The sequence below is a fragment of the Ceratotherium simum genome, chromosome 5, assembly GCF_057802395.1.
Source record: "Ceratotherium simum simum isolate JZ-2026a chromosome 5, ASM5780239v1, whole genome shotgun sequence".
NCBI lineage: Eukaryota > Metazoa > Chordata > Mammalia > Perissodactyla > Rhinocerotidae > Ceratotherium > Ceratotherium simum.
Window position 1 is genome coordinate 72,837,242 of NC_141904.1, and position 19,610 is coordinate 72,856,851.

General features: G+C 35.3%; 1 protein-coding gene across 4 annotated transcripts in view; it reads right to left on the minus strand.

Annotated features, from left to right (window-relative positions):
* Positions 1–470: 470 nt before the first annotated feature.
* The window catches only part of CNTN3 (contactin 3), a 330,204-nt gene continuing 311,064 nt past the window's right edge, over positions 471–19,610 (minus strand). For all 4 annotated transcript variants that reach the window (XM_087431353.1, XM_087431352.1, XM_087431354.1 and 1 more), the window contains 4 exons: positions 19,015–19,201; positions 5,054–5,166; positions 4,268–4,436; positions 471–2,434 (listed from right to left, as the gene is read on the minus strand). In XM_087431353.1, the coding sequence (XP_087287479.1) occupies positions 2,334–2,434; positions 4,268–4,436; positions 5,054–5,166; positions 19,015–19,201 (570 nt within the window). In that variant the 3' untranslated portion in view covers positions 471–2,333. The remainder of the gene's footprint in view (positions 2,435–4,267; positions 4,437–5,053; positions 5,167–19,014; positions 19,202–19,610) is intronic.

A 19,610-nucleotide genomic window follows, 5' to 3' on the forward strand; every position in this document is an offset into this window, starting at 1 on the left:
AATCTTTTTCTAGTATATTTTTTTCAAATATTTAGAATATATTATACCATAAGGATTGTTTAAAAGCAAGTCTCTAACAAGGAGAAAGTCTATGGAGGACTTGATAAATTGATACTAATCTTAAGAAAATACTTGTCAAAAATGTGCAAGTAGCCACCATGAACCAAATAAACTCAGGAGAAACTAGATACCACAATTCTATAAAGTGAATTTTCTGCTTCCCCTTTCTTCCCTCTCTTCCCATAACTGAAATACCTTTAATATACAGGGAATTGTCTCAAACTGCTGATTTTACTCAGTCAATAGGGTATAAAAATAATTTTTAAAATACTCTGTTAAAAGATGGAAAGACTAAAAGTCGGCTGAAAAATATAAGAAATAATAGCATCAGCATAACTATTACGGTGCCCTCCTATTTCCTTTCTTAAAATGTTCTTTTTGACCATACCACAGTTAGTCATGCACGGGCATTTGATTGTTATAAATTTTATTAGAATAATAGAAAATAATACATACAGATAACCATAGGATACACACACAGGAATTTAAAGATAAGTTTTATACTTTTCAATATGAAACAAAGTATATATCTCACAGAGATATATTGCTAGAAATGCCGTGAAACAATAGAATAATCATCTTGAAAATGAAAACTATAGGAACATATTATAGGAATTACTAAATAATAAAAAGGTACAACTCCATTACATGTAGCATAAAATACAGGTATTGGAGAAAGTGTTTCCCCACTTTTTGAGTGGAAATAACATGTTCATATGAAAGCTACTTGTCATTCAGTTTTTTTCTAGATATATACAGTATATACACACCTTGTAGAGAAAGTTATAAATATTTTTCTCCTTTGTTTATAATGACTTTATTTTAAATGTATCTCTAAATGTAAAGTAACTTATGGTGATATCAGAATTTTGCTAATTTTTATTCTTCTTTGATATTGGAACTGTTGGTCTCAAATTCTGATATCTTTGCAAAGAAGAACAAGTTCCTGCAAAATGTGAAAGTGGTAGGAAAGAGGTAAAAAATTGATTTTGCAATGTCTAACACTCAATCTGCTGATTTTCATATATTCTTTACATATTGCTATGAAGTCATGTCTTCAACAACCTTTTGAAAACCACGTATTGAAAGACTGAGTCACACATATCAAAGTCAGCAGCATCACCATGATTCTATTACAAATTTAACTCAGGAACTAAAAAGCCTGCCAGACTCACTCAGATAGACGGTTGAATTTCATTAAAAAACCATCTCTCCCATCCAAAAAAGAGAGGGTCCCTTAATGGAATCAGAAACTGGAAATGAAGGATCATGTGAATTTTGTTTAATATTTGGGTCGAGATTCAGGTCGTTCCTTATTTTCTCCACCATGTTTTAATAAAACGTAAAAGTTTGTTCGTAGGTATGAAGGATACAATTCCTTTGTAATTTTTGAGAACGGATAAGATGGAGTCATTTCAATTTTATAATATAAATGAATGAAAAAGAAAGCATTATCTAGAATGGAATGAAAACTTTAAAAATGTGGCTGGCCTCATGACTTTGATATGGTTAAATAAATTCATACTAACATTTTGCACAGGTCCAGCACATTAGGGATAACAAAGCACTTTCACATTTCTTTATCTTTTAACAAGTACTTCACAGGGCAGAGGCATATAAGATGGGTACTATTATCTCCACATTTTAGAGATGTGTAATTGAGAAGAAGAGAGAGCCAAGTGATTTGTAAAGAATCTCACAACCATTTAGGAGTATACCTGAACCAAACAGCACTCTTCCGACCTCTAGTGTAGCATTTTCCAACCACATTCTTTTAAATCACATGCACCCTCTTCCAAACAGGGTAATTTTTAAAATGTGTCTTTCACTCTTAAGCATTTCAAAGAAATATTTCAAAATAATACTGATTAAGTCTTCTAAACAATTCTGTTATAATGGGAAAATAGCATTTGGATTCAACGCGTTTTTCTATATTAAAAAAAACAACAAATGTGTACGTGTCTGTCTCTGTGTGTACATGTAGGAGCAGTGAGTCTTTATCCATAGGCAGTGCTTAAAATCATAGCTTAAGAACATCTATATCAAAGTCTGAAGTATGTAATAGGTAAATTCCTTTGGTTTATGAAGTAAATATTAAGGCATTTCAGATTCCTCTAAAAGGATTTACTGTTTTTTTTTATTAATTCATATTTTACCTATGTAGAAAGTTAAAAATACAGAGTTGAAAAAAACATGCATAACCACTGCATTTCAAGAAAGCACTTTTTTTGTAACCAATTAACTTTCCAATAAATAATAAAAAAGAGTTAATATCACCAGAGCGCATTTACAATAAAGAACAGTACCATAGGTATATAACTTGACACAGAGTGGACATTCGAGATGGCTGAAGTGGAACCTCTTGCATCCATATCTGTCAAAGGTGATAAACAGCTCATTAATAAGGATTGTACCAATATAAGAAATCAGGGCAAAAGCAATCCCTTTCTTATCAAAACCAAATCAAAGCATGGACCCAACCTAGGACCATAAGTTATTATTAGCCCTCATTTTATTTATCAACGTAGCACATAGTAGTTGCCAAGAGTACCTATAAAACAGCGATGTATTTAAGTTTTCTTCAACAATTCTAGGCTTTGTTCCTCTAGTATTAACTTTAATTGAAATTGGAAAAACAACTTAATTATTTTGAAAACAATTATACTTTATTACAGACAATTTTGAGATAATTCAATGGTTGAATTAAAGAAAACTTCATTGGATAAGGGTTTGGAAAATCTGTGTTTGTTTCCATTTTTTCCATTTCTAGGTAAATTATTATGCATAATATAAAACATCATCTTAAAAAAAAGCAATTAGTAAAAGCGCCACTTTTCTAGAGATTGCCTTGTCCACAGCAGTCTATGCAAGCTCAACAAGACGGCAGATGTCAGATGAAAAGGCTACTCTTGACTCAGCAGCTCTAAAATGCTAAAATAGTGTCTGTCCCTGCCAAAGCACAGAACCTACTCTTTTTAATAGTTCTTCTTTGGCCATATTGTAATGTTAACTCTATACCTTGCACTATTCTAGGAAAAAGAGAGCATGTCTTAATTACTTTAAAACTCTAATAATAATAATAATAATAATAATAATAATAATAATAATAATGAGCTTAAATTAATTCCTGGTTTTGCTCTATTGAAGTGCAGATAGTTTTTAAACTGTCTGTAGTCCAAAACGTTTTTTACAGATTTTTATGTTGCAGAACTCAGTTCTGAGATAAAGACTTCCTATTTTCTTAGTATAGTTTAGTTATTTGTTTGTTTTAGTCTAAGTATTGCAGTCTTTATGATTTCATGGAAAGATAAAATTCCTCCATGTTTCCACGTCTCCCTTTCTCTCCACTTGCTAATGATGTCAGTCATTTTGTTTTCCAAGATTAAAGACAAAGGTTTTAATCTTGAATGCCCAATACTACAGACTAGGCCAAGCTCAATGAAAAAAAAACAAAGAACAAAGTTCTTTATGTCACTAAGAACTACAGAATAGAATATGAAGACACGATGGCTTCTACAGTACTTAAACCGAGGCCTGAAAACTCCAGACTTGAGATTTAAAAGAAAAGATAAAATTTCTTCTACCATTGTCATTGACAAAATACATATCCAAGTCTGTTTTTCTCTACTCTAAAAGTGTAATTTCTATAATAAAATAAGTTTCATTTGGATTTTGAAAGGAAAAGTTAGTGTGAACCTCCTTTGAAATCAGAAACTAAGAATCTTTTTTTAAAGATGTGTTTTGGTTTGGCCAAGTGGTTTATGACTTTAACGATGTTAATTTTTTCTACTTTTAAAAGAATTTTTAAGATTTATCTATAATTTCTAGGAGGCAAACAACTGGAATATTAAAACTCTTAAAAACAGTTTGTGGGTTCAACATTGCCCTTGAGAAATGCATAAGGAATTTGTTTGTTATAGGCAAATTTAGTCATAGCTCAGAATAAGGAAAAAAATTCAAATTAATAAAGTTTTACTAAATATTTCTCGACATCTTTTCTATCTTCCTGCTCTTATCTTTCTCCTTATTTTGCACCACTTGTGAGGAATTCCCCCAGCCCTTATCTCTCATATCCCCAAACCTCAGCATTCAGATGAAAAACATGGTGGGAAAAAAGAACGGACAGAGGGGCGCGGACTGACTCCCTCTTGGGGGCTCATAACTCTGACGTGGTAAATAAAAAAAGTGTCAACTTGGACCAACTTACTCGTTATTCTTGGAATCCTGATCTGTTCACTACTGGTCCCATCCCCTCCATCTGTTGTGGCCTTAACTTCAATAATGTAGTCCTCCATAATGGGCAGCAGAAGTTCAGCTGAAGTTTTATTTGTGTTCAGCACTTGCACATTATTTTGACTGCTAGTCCTATAGAAAACCTAAAATGCATGAACAGATCCATTTACTTATATTGCCTGCTTTTATTTTTTTCATAGAACTTAGTACTCTACGTTGCCTTATTTACTCTGTCTTTCTACGCCCTCTAGAATACAAATTGCGTTCACAGCTCTATCCACAGATCTTAAACTAGAGAATCATCAGGTTCTCAAAACCAAGGAGGTGGGGAAGAGTGAACCTCACCCACGGAAGAGCTGAGCTGGGATGGATATTTGTAAGGCTAGAGAGATGGGGCAAGGCCCTGCTGTACTGATCTTGAATACCAAACCAAGTAATCAGAGCCAATACTTTTTTTCATTGCTTTTAAAGTAGTATATAAGTGAACATCAGAAGTAGCAAACTAATTAACATAACAAACAATTTACAAATATTTTGTCCAAAATTCCCAAATGAGCAGAATTATTTCACTTTAATTTATATTGAAGAAATCAGACATTTTGGAAAAATACCCTTTTTATAAAAAGCTTGATGGGTGCATGTCAAAATTAGATTCAAGAAACCATATCACCAACATTTAGAAAAATCATTTAAGCCTAGCTTCCCTTGGAAAGTACTGCCAGAAGTAGAAAAAGAAAGCATTGCAAATGCTACAACTGACCTTGTATCCTGTTACTTCTGATTCATTCTCCATTGCTTTAACTTGTTCCCAGTTAAGTAACACTCTTGTGTCTGTAGCATTCCAAACAACATTCCCTGGCGGCTGACTGGGAGCTTGAAATGCAAAATGAGAAATTAAAACAGATTTGAGCATGGAGGGATACTGTACATAGAACAGATAAGTGACAGTCATAGGAGGCTGGCAGAAATAGAGCAGAATCTCTTTGGTAATGCATAGTGTATAGGCAGAATCAGAAAAAATTACACAGTAGCTAAATTTCCTCTGAAAAAAGCATTTTAATTAAATTGTGAGATAATTCATTTTATCATATTCATTATATACTTTAGGGCATTTCTCATTTGTTGCAATGGTCTCCCGGAAAACACACTGAAAGTGGAAATAAGGAAATCCCTCTCTCCACCACTAGAGGGTTGCTTGCTGATGGGTCAGGAAAGGCAGGCAGCGTGACCCTCTTTGACATACCCAGAGGCTGAGAGAAATTGCCAACTGAGCAGATTAAAGCTGCAGGAAATGAAGTGTGGATGATTTTTAAGCTAGCCTTGTATGATGAGATGAGCAAAATGGGAGGCAATCAAAAATAAGGATTACTTAGATTTATTCCCATGAAGTAATAGCTACACACATGAAAAATTGCAGCCAAGAGTCTTCATTTTCCAAGTTGAAATCAATTTTTGAGAAAAATAAGGCTAAACACTTAAATGTTAATGAGAATTCCATTAGATAATTAATGAAACGCTCTAAGGTTTAAAAACTTGAATTCATAGTTTAGATTCCCCTCATGAACATTACATAGTAAACTCATGCTGGGGGAAGGGGGTTCAATAGCATTTGTCAATAGCAACACAGACAGGACACTGAACATTCGGTTTCTTGTCAAGCACAAAACAACAAATGTAATATTACCCATTTGGCAACAGCATCACAATTGCCCAAAACAGTGCTGAAATATGTCGTACTTGTGGATTTAGCCACAGAATGTGATTTGGTTAACTGAATTTGTAATGGGAAAATGACATAAAAAATTGGCTATGCTGAGAAATTTCTAAACATCATTGACTCATGCCACGAGGGAAAAGACGTTGGACTTACAGATGGGAAGAGCTCTCAAATACGTTTATGTGACTAATGACACCAAACAAGATTGTATTCCCTGCAGATTCTTTTGCTTACTGTCTGCTCTTTAACACTGTTCTACATTGCCTTTAAAATTTTGTGATCTGGTATTAACACCGAGTTTAGGTCAGCTCAGCGCATTCAAGCTGCAACGTTTTTATAACATAAAATCCCTAACGACAGTTGCTTAGTGTTGAAATACTAATGACCGTGTTCTGGTAGCTCAATCCAAATGATATGAATACACGATTATTAGAATATCTTCCCAAAGTCCGTGATTTCCTGTGGCTTGACAGCACTAGAAAAGGACAGGTCTGATTTGATGCAGCTCCGATAACATACTTTAGCATGGTTTGTCCTGCCAAAAGATGTGCACTTGGAGATTATAGAAAACTTGAGTAACTTTGGTTGAGACATCTATTCTAACACTAGTCTTGCAGAAGAAATGACTGCAAGTATAACATCAGGGTTTATCTTGTGTAAGACCCAAAATTGATGAGTTGAATGAGTTCAGCCTGAATTGAATACTTTTTGAATGGACAAATAGAAAAAAAACAGGAAAAGGAAAAATGAAAGGTTTGTTCTGCGTCTGATTACTCTTATTTTGAAGCACATTGGTGTTTCCTGAGCTTCAGAGAGTCATGTTTCATTTTCATCATTTTTGCTATCTTTAAAAAAAATCACCTCAGTTTTTAAAAAGCATAAACATCTCCTTTAGCCTTGTCCCAAACACTAATATTCACACAAGCATGAGCCTAGTATGGTAGCTACATTCCTATAGTACTCTCTATAATAACTGAAGCATTATTAAATTTTTAAAAATATTTGTGAACCACCCTAAAATCATCTCTCTTACCACTACTGGTAAGAATAATATCATCTGGGAAATTATAGACCAGATAAACTTTCCTTCCATGTTCAAAATCCTATTATTGTTAGTAACTAATGGTAATTAAACATCTATAATATGTTAGGCATGGTAGAATGTGATTTTATATAATATAATTTACTTAATCCTCATTATGTTACATTATAATAATGTTCGTTTTGGTATATGGGTAATCTGGACCCAGAAAGTTAAAAAAAAAGATTCTACACTCGTTCATAGCAGCATTATTCACAATAGTCAAAAGGTGGAACCACTCAAATTGTCCATCAACAGATGAATGGATAATCAAAATGTGTTATATATATAAAATGGAATATAATTCAGCCTTAAATATGAAGGAAATTCTGACACATACTGCAACATGGATGAACTTTGAGGACATTATGTTATGTGAAATAAGCTAGTCACAAAAAGACAAATTCTGCATGATTCCACTTATATGGGGTAGCTAGAGTAGTCAAATTCACAGAGAGAGAATGTAGAATGGCAGTTGCCAGGGGCTGGGGGAGAGGAAAATGGGGAGATATTATTTAATGGGTACAGAATTTCAGTTTTGTAAGATGAAAAGAGTTCTGGAGATCGGTTGCACAATAACTAATCTTAACACTATTGAACTGTACGTTTAAAAATGAGTAAGACGGAAATTTTATGTTATGTGTATTTTTACCACAATTAAAAATTAAAAGCAAAGAACTTGCTAAGATGCCCAACTACTAAGAGGTATCATGTGGATTGAAACCAGGTCTCGTTAATTCCAAAGTCTATGTTTCCCATATACATTGTACTAACTACCCATATTACATTGTACTAACTTCCTGTGATCTTATTTAACTCTTGAATGATTGACAACAGATTTGCAAATGATGTAAAAATGAATACTAAACATGTATGTCTCAAAATATACTCAACTTCCACTTTCGTAGAAATGCTTTTCCTGATTTCTCAGTCTAAAGTAGGGCCTCTTTTCATATACTAGTTCCTCTTTCTTTATAATTCTCATCAAAGTTACATTTCATATTTAATTTTGGTTTTATTTTTATTAATATACAGTTTCCTACTAACCCATAAGTTCCTTGTGAGCAGAGATAATGTCCAGTTTGGTCTCTGACACAGATAAGCCCATATGCTAGTTTTTATTCACGAGCCCAATGCCTTGCCAAAGGTAGATATCAAATTAGATTTTGTACCTGACTGCTGTTTTAACGCAAGAGGTACTAACTCAAGGATTAAGGAAACACTTTTGTAGTGTTATGAAAAAATAAGTTTGACCTACTCCCCATGTGTCCCTAACAAATGATTCATGCAATGACAAAGTAAGATTCTGAATGGGGTAAAGATTCAGAACGAGTACTAGTGAAACAATTCACCATCACGGCAGCAGGGCAACATATGGCGGGTCACATTTCTCAAATGCAGCATATCAGAATTCAGAATGAATTTTCTAGCTACATGGTTGAAAGTTTTCTAAGACACATCCCAATAAATGCTATAAATTTCAAAAGGACAAAACGGGGACATGTAACACCGACCCTCAGCCTTGAGAGCTCAGATTGAATATGGCTGACTATATTGAGGCTAAGATGATAAGGAATGTAATACAAGGAAAGAATAAGAAAAACAGCAAAACAATTGGTGTATTAAACACTTAAATGATTTATTCAATAAATATCTATGTGTTAAGGGTTAAGGGGAAAATGAATAAGGAGGTGACGACATCTGGAGTGGATTTTGAAAGATGAATATGAGTTGAGTTTCACATATGTAGAGGCAGGGAGAGGGGGAGGTATCCCAGGCAGAGGGATAAACACATGCCGAGGCACAAAGGCAGCAAACAGCATGATGCAGTGGGGAGCTCAGAAGTTCCGAATAGTTACAAAGTAGGGGTGAGGGGAAGGGATCAGAGCAGATGCAGTTGGAGAGGCAGGTAGGAGCCAGCTGCTAAAAGGTCTAGAAAAGGAATTTTTTTGCAGGCAATTGGCAAGCACTGAAGAAGTGAAAGGAGGGAAGTGATGGGATCAGATCTGTGATGCCATCAGGTCTGTTTCCATAGATCTTTGTGGGGGCACAGGCAGAAGGAGGAGAATCTAGGTGGGTGATCTGTAGGGAGTGTGCTATAGCACTTTGTGTAAAAGATTATAAAGAACTATATGAAAGTGATTATAAAGAACCATATGAAAGTGATGGCTGGAGGGATGGAACAGACCTGAAATTTGTGTAAGGATCAACAGGTCATGATGATTGCGATCATATGGGTTGTGGTCATAAGAAGCAAGGCCAATTCTGGCTTGACAGATTGGGTGAATGACATAGATCTTGGGGAACAATGCCTCTATCTGGAATTCCCTTCAGTCTCTACATATTTAACAAGTATTTCTTACATGTTAGGGATCCTCCTGAGTACAGTGAGCAGAGAGATAAATGTGTTCTCTGACTTCTAACCATAGGCTATATTATTGGTTCCTAAACATCAGTCCTTGTACCACTAGAGATGATTTTAGGTGGATGACACTTTTAATCGTAAATATTTACATATTTTCATGGTAGGAAAATAACTATCACATGCAATTCTTGACTCACAGATAGAATTCTTCTGGATGAGGCCAATATTGATACGTCTGTGGTAATCTACTTTACACAAAACACATAAATTATTAAAACTAGGTTCTGAATAATGACATAGACCAAAGGCCATTACACAAACATAAATAACTCGGATGTTTTCAGTTACACGTGGATGTCTGGTAAGCACCCCAAAATACACAGTCATAATTCAAACTAACTCTGACCTAAGGAAATATTTACTATAAATTATTCATCTTAAACTAAGCAATCAAGAACAGAATATCACTCTATTAATAACAATCGTAAAGACTCTGATTAGCTCACTGCAAAACTTATTTTCAGGTATGCATTTTTGGCAAATAGATTAGGTTTATTTTTCTTTGCTTTTCATTGTATTTTCTAACTTTTACACTTTTTTCTATTTAAGTAATTGCTTTGCTTTCATTTTTATAGAAAATATTATGGCTACTATCTTGTAATGGAGAGTATTAGTGATTCCCTATTTATAGCAATGATATAAAGTTGCCTTTTAAAATAAATATATTTAAGTATTAAAGTAAATCTATTAGGAAAATAATAATACAGGTTGTTTGAGTATGTGGCTAATATCATGCAAAGATGATGGAGATTGCAAAACACTGGGCAAATTACAAATAAAGTGAAGTTTGCTTATTGTATGCTCCAACCTTCTCTTTAGTAAATCTTCATTCCCACTTTTGGTTTCCATCCTTACTGACATTTGGTTACCCTGTATTAAGCCATAAATGTCCTTCTTTTCTACCTTACTAGGGTCAAACCTCAAGTTTCAACCCTCTCCCTCCACACTCTCTAAAAAAAGGCTACCTACCCTGTGTGCCAACAGAGACTAATCTTGTAATCCCACAGACAAAATCTACCTACTTGAAGACAAAGGCGTAGAAGCAATGTGGCCATTTACAAATCACATGTCCTGAGTTCACTCTCTTAACCTAACAGAAGCCATAGTGTCTCAACTGTAAAAGAAGGAGAATAGCTCGTAGAGCTGTTGTTATAATAAAGAACAGGATAGTGAAACTTTTATAACTGTAAAGCTTCAAATCGGAGGTTGCAACCCAAAAGCATCAGCCAAAGCCAGCTTGCAGATGTTTTTTGTCTACCCCAAACACTGTATTTTAATTTCGCTTCATTGCCAATATTTAAAACTCAGGAGCTTTCATTTAAGTTCTAGATTTCTGGGTTCTTGTAGAAACCGGAAGATCAGAAATGTTGGTCCTATACTGATGGACAGAAGAATGGGCTGGAGCCAAAAAGAGGTTGCCCACCCTCCCACCCCTGCTTATTTAAACCTGCCTGGCCATTGAAGGCATTTGACTTTACCCTTCCTCTTTTTAAATGAAGAGTAGTTTGGGGTAGTTTTGATATATTCTGAGGATATTTTACTGACATATTTAGACAAGTAACCTAGCTTGATGGAATAAATTACCTTGTTATTTCTCAAAGGCTTGAGGGTGTAGACACTGAAGGAAGGAATATGAAGGAAGAAGGGTGCAGGCAGATGAAAGGGCAATTCAGGGATCCTTAGGGATCTCTCAGGTACCAGAGATTTACTCTCAGATCTTCTAGAAACATTTTGTTCATATGATCCTTATTATTGGCTGGTAGGGTTGACTGTATTACTGTTTAAAATATTTTGTGGTTGATTGTATTATTATTTAAAATCGTTGCAAGTCCTCCGTCCCTTAACACCCCCATGGGAAGATTATGCTTCCATGCCTCATTCTCACTGACATTTGGCTTGGCCATGGGACTTGCGGTCCCCTGCCTATAGGAAGACATATTTCCCCTTCTCATTGGCATCTCACTGACATCAGACGTTATCATATGACTTGTTTCAACCAAGGAATGTAAGCAAAGTGAAATGGGCCACTTCCATGTGGCAGCTTTAAAAGCCATTGAAGGGCATGGTTTGCCATTCTCTTTTCCCTCTGCCATGAAACCAGCATGGCCCAGAGAGTGGCTGCTCCTTTAGTGTGGGTCCTGGAGTGAAGATGGAATGGATCAGATCTGAATGTCACTCACAATGGACAAGTAGTATGGATGAGAAAGAAACACTTGTAGTTTTCTGCCACTGAGGTTTGGAGGTTTTGGATATTATAGACTGTATTAGCCTAGTCTTACTGATATAGCTATTAACCAGTAGTCTAAATAGCAGCACAATGAATTTTCATAAAGGCAGAGTCAAGTACCTTAACAGTATATCTGTTAGGACTTCTGATTTCACTTTTTGTGTTCTATCCTGTATGGAAGCCCAACCCACAATAGGCTGATTGAGATCCACACTTTATTAGAACTAATTTGATATATGGTCTACATTTTGCAATTTTTTGTAAATCATATCTCAACTTTCACATCCTATAGATTCTTCCTCTGTCAGCTCAATTTCTACTGATGACAGTTTGCTAAAGTAGAAAAAAATGATAAAAATGAATTTAATTCTAATAGAATAGTGGCATATCACTATATTTATAGCACAACACTAATTGACAGGCTATAACATTATTTCAATAATTTAAAATGCTATGTGACAAAAATAATATTATGCCAAAGGCTTTTATTATTATTACTGTTCTTTAAGCACCTATTATGATATCCTTTGTGTATCTGATTATCAGACTCCTCAACATCAACTTTATAGATTTTACTAAGTTTGCAGCCACTTGCTCACAAAATGATTATGATAAGGCTGTTGATTGGATGAAGCTGGGAATATAAGACTTTTCTACCAAGAGGAAATAGCTAAATCAATTGTGGTACATTATCACAACGGAACATTATACATACACTAACATATTTATGAAGAATTATTAATGACATGGGGAAACAGTTTTGATATCAGGTAACTAACATATGGCATAAACTCCACTCTCTAAGAGAAACATTCTACAGAACATAAGTCTGGAAAGAAAGACTAACAATATTAACGATGGTATTTCTGAGTGATAGAATTATGGGTGATTTTTATTTTCTTCTCTATATTTTCTTTTCCCCATGTCTTCAACAATGAATATGTTTCCCTTTATATAATAATAAGTAGAGATTGTTAAAATAAAGAATATTACCATCCAGAATTTTCAGTGGTGATATCTCCATATTGGGAATAGTGAAGCCGGCATTTACTTTCAAAATATGGCAGTTTAACAACATATGCTTGCGTGACTAACTATGCAAAACTCAGCAGATTTCTCAACATTTTCTTGACTACCTGATGGTAACGAGATGACTAACATGATAAGTAGTTGTTGTCACCAGTAGCTTGAAGGTATACTTTGCACTTGGATTTCACTAGAGTTGAATATCAGCATTTGTCATTAAACTGCTTAAACATATGACATTGTGCAGAAATCACGTGACCAAAAGCGACTTTCTCCCAAATAATGAGATATATGTGTCTTGGAATCATTGAAATTATTATAAATAAACTAATTTCTTATCCTAGTAAATTGACTCAATTCTTAAAAACATCAGCTTCTTAACTCATCTGAAACTTAGAAAAGCCTTTCCTTGGGACTGCTCTATAATGTCAGGGAAGAAGGTCTTTCTTTGTTTTAAATGACTGAATTTCCTTAACCAAAATCTCTCTTTCTTTGGATAACAAAATATTAGAATTTGTAAACCAGCAGAACATTTACAAGTTTATAGAGAATTCATAGGCAAGCGGGACAGATTCTCAAAAAAGTGCCAAAGCTCCTACAAAGTAAAGTTCGTAAGATTTATATATCTGGCAAGAGGAATTACTTGATTCTATATTAGCTGAAACTTCCTTATTGAATTCTGGGCAAGTTCAACATTATATTGTTATCTTGCTTCAGAGCTTACAAATCAGGAATAACTTTGTTGAAGCCCATAGACAGGGAAAAAAAAAAACAAAACTCCCACATCTGAGGAATGCGCATTAATAAGCAGTGTGTTCCATTGTTATATGTGGGATTTATGGTATATCACACACAAACAAGAGTAGGTCACATATATATGTGGGCTGTGATACAGAGAAGAGTCAACAAAGAACATTCAGTCACCTAGACAGAAATTCCCTTTTAGTCTTCCCATTAGTTTGAAGAGAAAGCTGGATTTGATGGCTACTAGGTCTTTAATATCCCTTAATGCTAACATCACAAACAAAGAGGGAGCGGGTTCAGATCTCTGAACGGGCAAGAGTATGTTACTAGTATTTAAAATGGACAGTGCCTTATTTTTTCATTGTATTTATTATTATTGTCATCGTTACCGTTTAACTTATTACTTTGTTAACATCTACTTATGGCAATGATACTGTTTTTCATACTCAAATAGAAAGTTGGTTTGCATTTCCTTTAAGTTTAAGTAAAAATAGTTAAGTTAATTTTTAAGAAAAAACATTAGATACATATTAGTAGAGGAGGCCCACAGAAATGGCAAAACATCGAGAAGGCAGACCACATCTAATATTTGTGAAACCTTGCATTGATATGTATTCTGAGTTATAACTTAGACCAGATGATTATATAACTAAATTTTACACATGAAACCTCTAGAACTTCCAAATTGCATGTTTGAGGCAAGAATATTCATTTTATCAAAAACCTCTAAAATGTTCTGACTCATATTCTTTTAGTGCTTTTCTTATTCACATTTCCTTTTCATTTACTGAGCACACACCTCAGTGGTTTACTCAAATTCAGGCAATTGATTTTGGCTCAACTTACATGGATAAGCATCCCATTTGGAAAAGCAAAAACTCAAGCACAAAACTGACTGTACTGTTTAATATAATTGTTTTCTCAAGTGGACACACATGCATAATCATCAGTGAAGGCATAAGAAATAGGATCCTTTGTTCCAGGGGAGGGTCTGGGCATGTGAGTCAGGTCAGGCCAATCAAAGTTTTCCACCAACTGGCCACAACAATTGGTTCTGGAGGAGCCAAGAAGAACCCTAATTAGCAGTGAGTGGAATAACCAGGATGGAGTTACCCACTTTTCCCACCATGTTTAATTGATAGAAATAGCCCTTGAAGTGCTAATGACCATATTGCTACCTTGAAGAGGGAATCTGGTAAGAATGATGCCACCATGGAAAGGGGCTAAGAGATGGAGAGGGTCTTGTCTGTTCAACAAATACTTATAGGGCATCAAGTATGATTACTTAAGACACTGCAGCTAGAGGTCTGGGGATAGAGTAATGGTCACGACAGGAAAAATCTCTTCCCTAAAGGAGTTTGCGCTTCAGTCAAGGTAGGCTGGAGAGACAACAATCAAATAAATAAGTATGTGTTATAGCATGTGTGGTGGCTCTAAGTGCTGTGCCCAAGAAAAAAGCAAGGAAGGAGATAGGGAGTGTCAGGAGATGAGGTCCTACACTTTTAAAATGGCAGTCACGTGGCCCTGAGATTATATTTCAGCTAAGACCTGAAGAGATAGGGGAGTATGCCAGGTGGATATCTGGAGGAAGAGCTTTCTGGGCAGAGGAAACAGCAAATGTAGAGGCCCTGAAGTGAAAGGGCAATGAGTGAGGCAGAAAAAAAGTAGGAAATGAGTTGCAGTAGGATTTGGAGGATAGGTTGTATAAGGCCTTGTTGGGCATTTTAAGGATTTAGCATTTATCTGGAGTGGGGTTGGAAGTGACTGGAAAGTCTGAGCAGAGAAGCAACATCATCAGCATCACGCTGGCCTAACTGAGGCAAGGGCAAAAATGGGCTGAACAGTAAGGGGCCATTGTCATGATCCACGTGAGAGATGCACCAGCTTGTACCATCGTATTGCAGTGAATGCAATGAGAACTGGTAGATTCGTACAGAAGTCAGATTCTGGATCCATTGTCAGGTATGAGAGAAAGAGCAGAGTTGAAGGTGACTCCAAGATTTTGGGCCTGAGCAACTGAAATGATGGGATTGAATTTACTAAAATGGGGAATATTGGGCCGGCCCCGTGGCTTGGTGGTTAGGTGAGCGCGCTCCGCTGCTGGAGACCCGGGTTCGGATCCCGGGCTCGCACCGACGCGCTGCTTCTCCGGCCATGCTGAGGCCGCGTCCCACATACAGCAACTAGAAGGATGTACAGCTATGACACACAACTATCTACTGGGGCTTTGGGGGAAAAAAATAAATAAATAAAATCTTTAAAATGGGGAATATTGGAGAAGGGACAGGTTTTAAATGGGGTGAATGGGACAATGAATAACTTAGTTTTAGAAATATTCAGTTTGAGACATTATTAGATGATCCTTGAGGGCGTTGTTTGAGTGCTGAATCCATCCACACTGAATTACCACTTGACTTTTCAGCTATACAAAGCAGAATATTCTCCCTACAAATTCTTTCTTGCAATCTCCAGACATAAAACTCTCAATGTTTTCTTTTAAAAGCCCACATATTTCCTCATTTATATGCCATCTGCAATTTTTCATCAGTGCCTTTAGACAGAAGATGTTCTTAAGAGTTAGCTCTCTTTGGGTTGCAAGTAACAGAAATCCATCTTAAATTACTTAGAGGCTAATTAGTGTTTAATTTAGAAATGCTTTCGAAAAACACAAGTATTTGGATATCAAAAATTAAGTGTTTAATGGAAACTCCAGTACCTAACTTGAGAATCCTCATGTTATTTTACGTTAATCAAAAATATCACCTAAGATCTGTATTGATATAAAGCCTTGCATACAGAATTCCATGATTATGAGTACGTGAAACTTGTACATTTTAAGCAAGATGGTAAAGGACTATAGCATGTGTTTTGAATTCACAATGCTCAGTCAAGAGAAAGTACATTTGATTAATAATAGTACTTGAGGCTAGCCTACTTCTTTAGATTTCATTCATCCATTTAGCCACCCACTCAATATTTAATGAGGGGCTTCCAATGCCATGCTGGGCACTGGGGCCAGGTGAATAAGACACAGAAGGACATTTTCCCCCATAAAGTTTACAATCTAGAGGGGAAGACAGATAGCAAGCAAGTAATCAAAGATGTTATTTTAGTTCTTCATGCCTGAGGCATGACGATAATTCTCTTCATAATGATAATCACAAAAGCTTTACCAAAATTCTTAAACAGGATTTGAAGCTAAACCCACGTCAAAGGTTAGGATGACTAGTAAGAGCTGCCAGTAACAATATTAGAAATAGCTTTAAAAGATTTTGTTTTATTTTGTTTTGTATTTTGGTACATTTGAAAAACTAACATAAAATTTAAAAATTAACGCATGTTCTTTACATACAATCTTAGAATGATTAGGGATTTTAATTATCTGTATGAATTTCGCACCAAATGTAGGAAACTCTTTCTTAAAAACACCTACACATCAACATGCAGATTCCAGTTGAATTGCAGCAATGGGAGTGTATCACTCGCAGAGGGATTTTATTCAATTGTTGGAATTCCCAGCAGACTACAGCTTCATGAGCACAGGAGTCCTGTCTATCTTTGATCACCTTATCCAGTTCCTGAGCATGGAGTAAAATCCCAATAAATACTGGTGTTAAATAAGACAGGAATTGTCTAATTATATGGTTGAAAGAGAGGATAGCACAGTGGTTAAGACTATGTCTGGTTTTGGACAGCTATCTTGCTACATGCCCTGTGATTTCAGGAAAGTTACATGACCTCTATATGCCTCAGCATCCTCATCTCTAAAGTGAGACTACTCATACCTTCCAAGCCATAGTGTTGGTGTGAGAATTAAGAATCAATATGCAAAACATACTTAGAACAGTGACTGAAAATTGCTCAGTAAGTGTTAGTCATTAAAATCATAATCATCATCATTATTGTTGCAAATTTCTACTTTAGATTGGGTATTTATACGCTATCTCTAAATTATAAAGGGATTTTTGCTTATTTTTAAAATTTTATTTCACTCGTACGTTATCATGATATTCCTATTGATTTATAATCAGTTTCTTCCTTGTGCCTTACCAATTCACTAAGTTCTTTACTGATTCCATGATGATGGCACACTGTCTTTTACAATCATAATTTCCTACCAAGTAATCACATAAATTATTAAGTCAGAGGAAACAGCCAGATAAACTTGTTTGCATATATTTTTGCAATCAGAATTTTTGATGGATACTGTGCCTTGAATATATAAATAAGGATGTATATTTAAATCTTACTAATTCAGAATTGTTATTGGGAATACCAAACATATTTAGTGAGAAGTTCTAAATACAGAATATTTTCAGTTAAGTATTTCCAAACCCACATGCTCCTTGGTCTAACTTCAACCATGTATGTGTTATGAATAACAGGTTGGGTCAGGCTTCCCCTAATAATTAGTGAAAGATAATATTTAATTATCATATTAGTTGGTTGCTTGTCAATGTATGCTACTAAAGGGATTAAAATGGTTTGTTGCTAAATTTTTGCTCTGCAAAAAACTAAAAAAAACCCCATTTTTACTGAGTTAATAAATTTTGAAAATAAATTAAGAAAAATAGTTTTCTGCAAGTAAAAGTAATGGGTCATTATGTTAAAGTTTCTAAATACCTTCGTGCCCCACTTTCCTCACCTTTAAAATAGAAATAATAATGGTAACTACCTCATGTGGTAGTTATGAAGTTTAAATGTGGGAATATGTGTAAAGTACTTGGGACACAGAACATTCCAATGGCTATTAGCTATGATGATGACAATGACAACGGCAATTCAAATAGTTGCATTGTGAGAAAGTAGCAATACAATGATTAAATATATACTTGTGTTATCAGTTTAATTGAAATATTTGTGGGAGACTACAAAATTGCAAATCACTTATTTTCTTGTAAGCTAATTTAAAGCCAAGTTAGTGTATAGCTCACAACTGGTACTTATGAATTTACTTGTGAATACACAACTAACAAAGACTCAGCTTTGAAGGCAACACTGACATCTCTGGTCAGATTTTTTAAAGTATCAATATATTCATGTGGACCAATATCTTCTGATGGTAACCTTTTATTGTACATTGCCATCTTTTGAATAATGTAGGAAAGAAAAGAAAAAATATCACTCCTGATTCTTTTACATGAACTTGAACTTATTCACGCTTATCAGATATCCTCAAGCTTTGGAGAATGACAAATACATGAAAATAAACCAATTAAGTTGACCATATTTTAAAAGAAAAGTGGATAGACTTGACTAAACATCCCACACTAAGAGTTTTCAAAAGGTGCACATTCATTTTCAACTTGGGGTATCTACCTAAAGATTTAGGGATATCATGAAGACAAATATGTGTGGCCCTGAGTTTACAAGGGTTTAGAGTTGGATTTATATTATTCAGTGGGCTTACTGACTTGAGTTGTCCATTTCAAATGATAAAGAAGGCTACCATTTTAAACGCAAACTATTTCCTTACCATTCAAAAATCGGAATATACGTACGAGTTTTCTTGGTGGTTGCATTAACTGTGTCGCTAAAGGGACCTGTACCAGCACTGTTGTAAGCCCGGACCGCAGTGTAATATGCAAGGTTGCTCTTCAAGCCACGGAGTCTGGCTGATGTCTCATTTCCTGCCACTTTCACTTTGCTTGATGACTTCTCTTCTCCTCCATTATTCCAGTACCGCACCTGGTGGACAGAAGACATAAAAGATGCAAAAGGTTAACAAAATAGCATCCTTTACAGTCATGTGCCACATAACGATGTTTTGATCAAGCAGGAATTGCATATACGACAGATGACATATACTATGGTAGTCCCATAAGATTATAATGGAGCTGAAAAATTCCTATCGCCTAGTGACTTTGTAGCTGTTGTTAGGTCGTAGCACAATGCATTAGTCACGTGTCTGTGGTGCTGCTGGTGTAAACAAACCCTCAGGTCTTTTAGAAGGTATTCCAGAAGAAGGCATTGTTATCATAGGATATGACAGCTCTATGCGTGTTATTGCCCCCGAAGATCTTCCAGTGGGACAAGACGTAGGGGTGGAAGACAGTGCTATTGATGATCCCGAGCCTGTGTAGGCCTAGGCTGATGC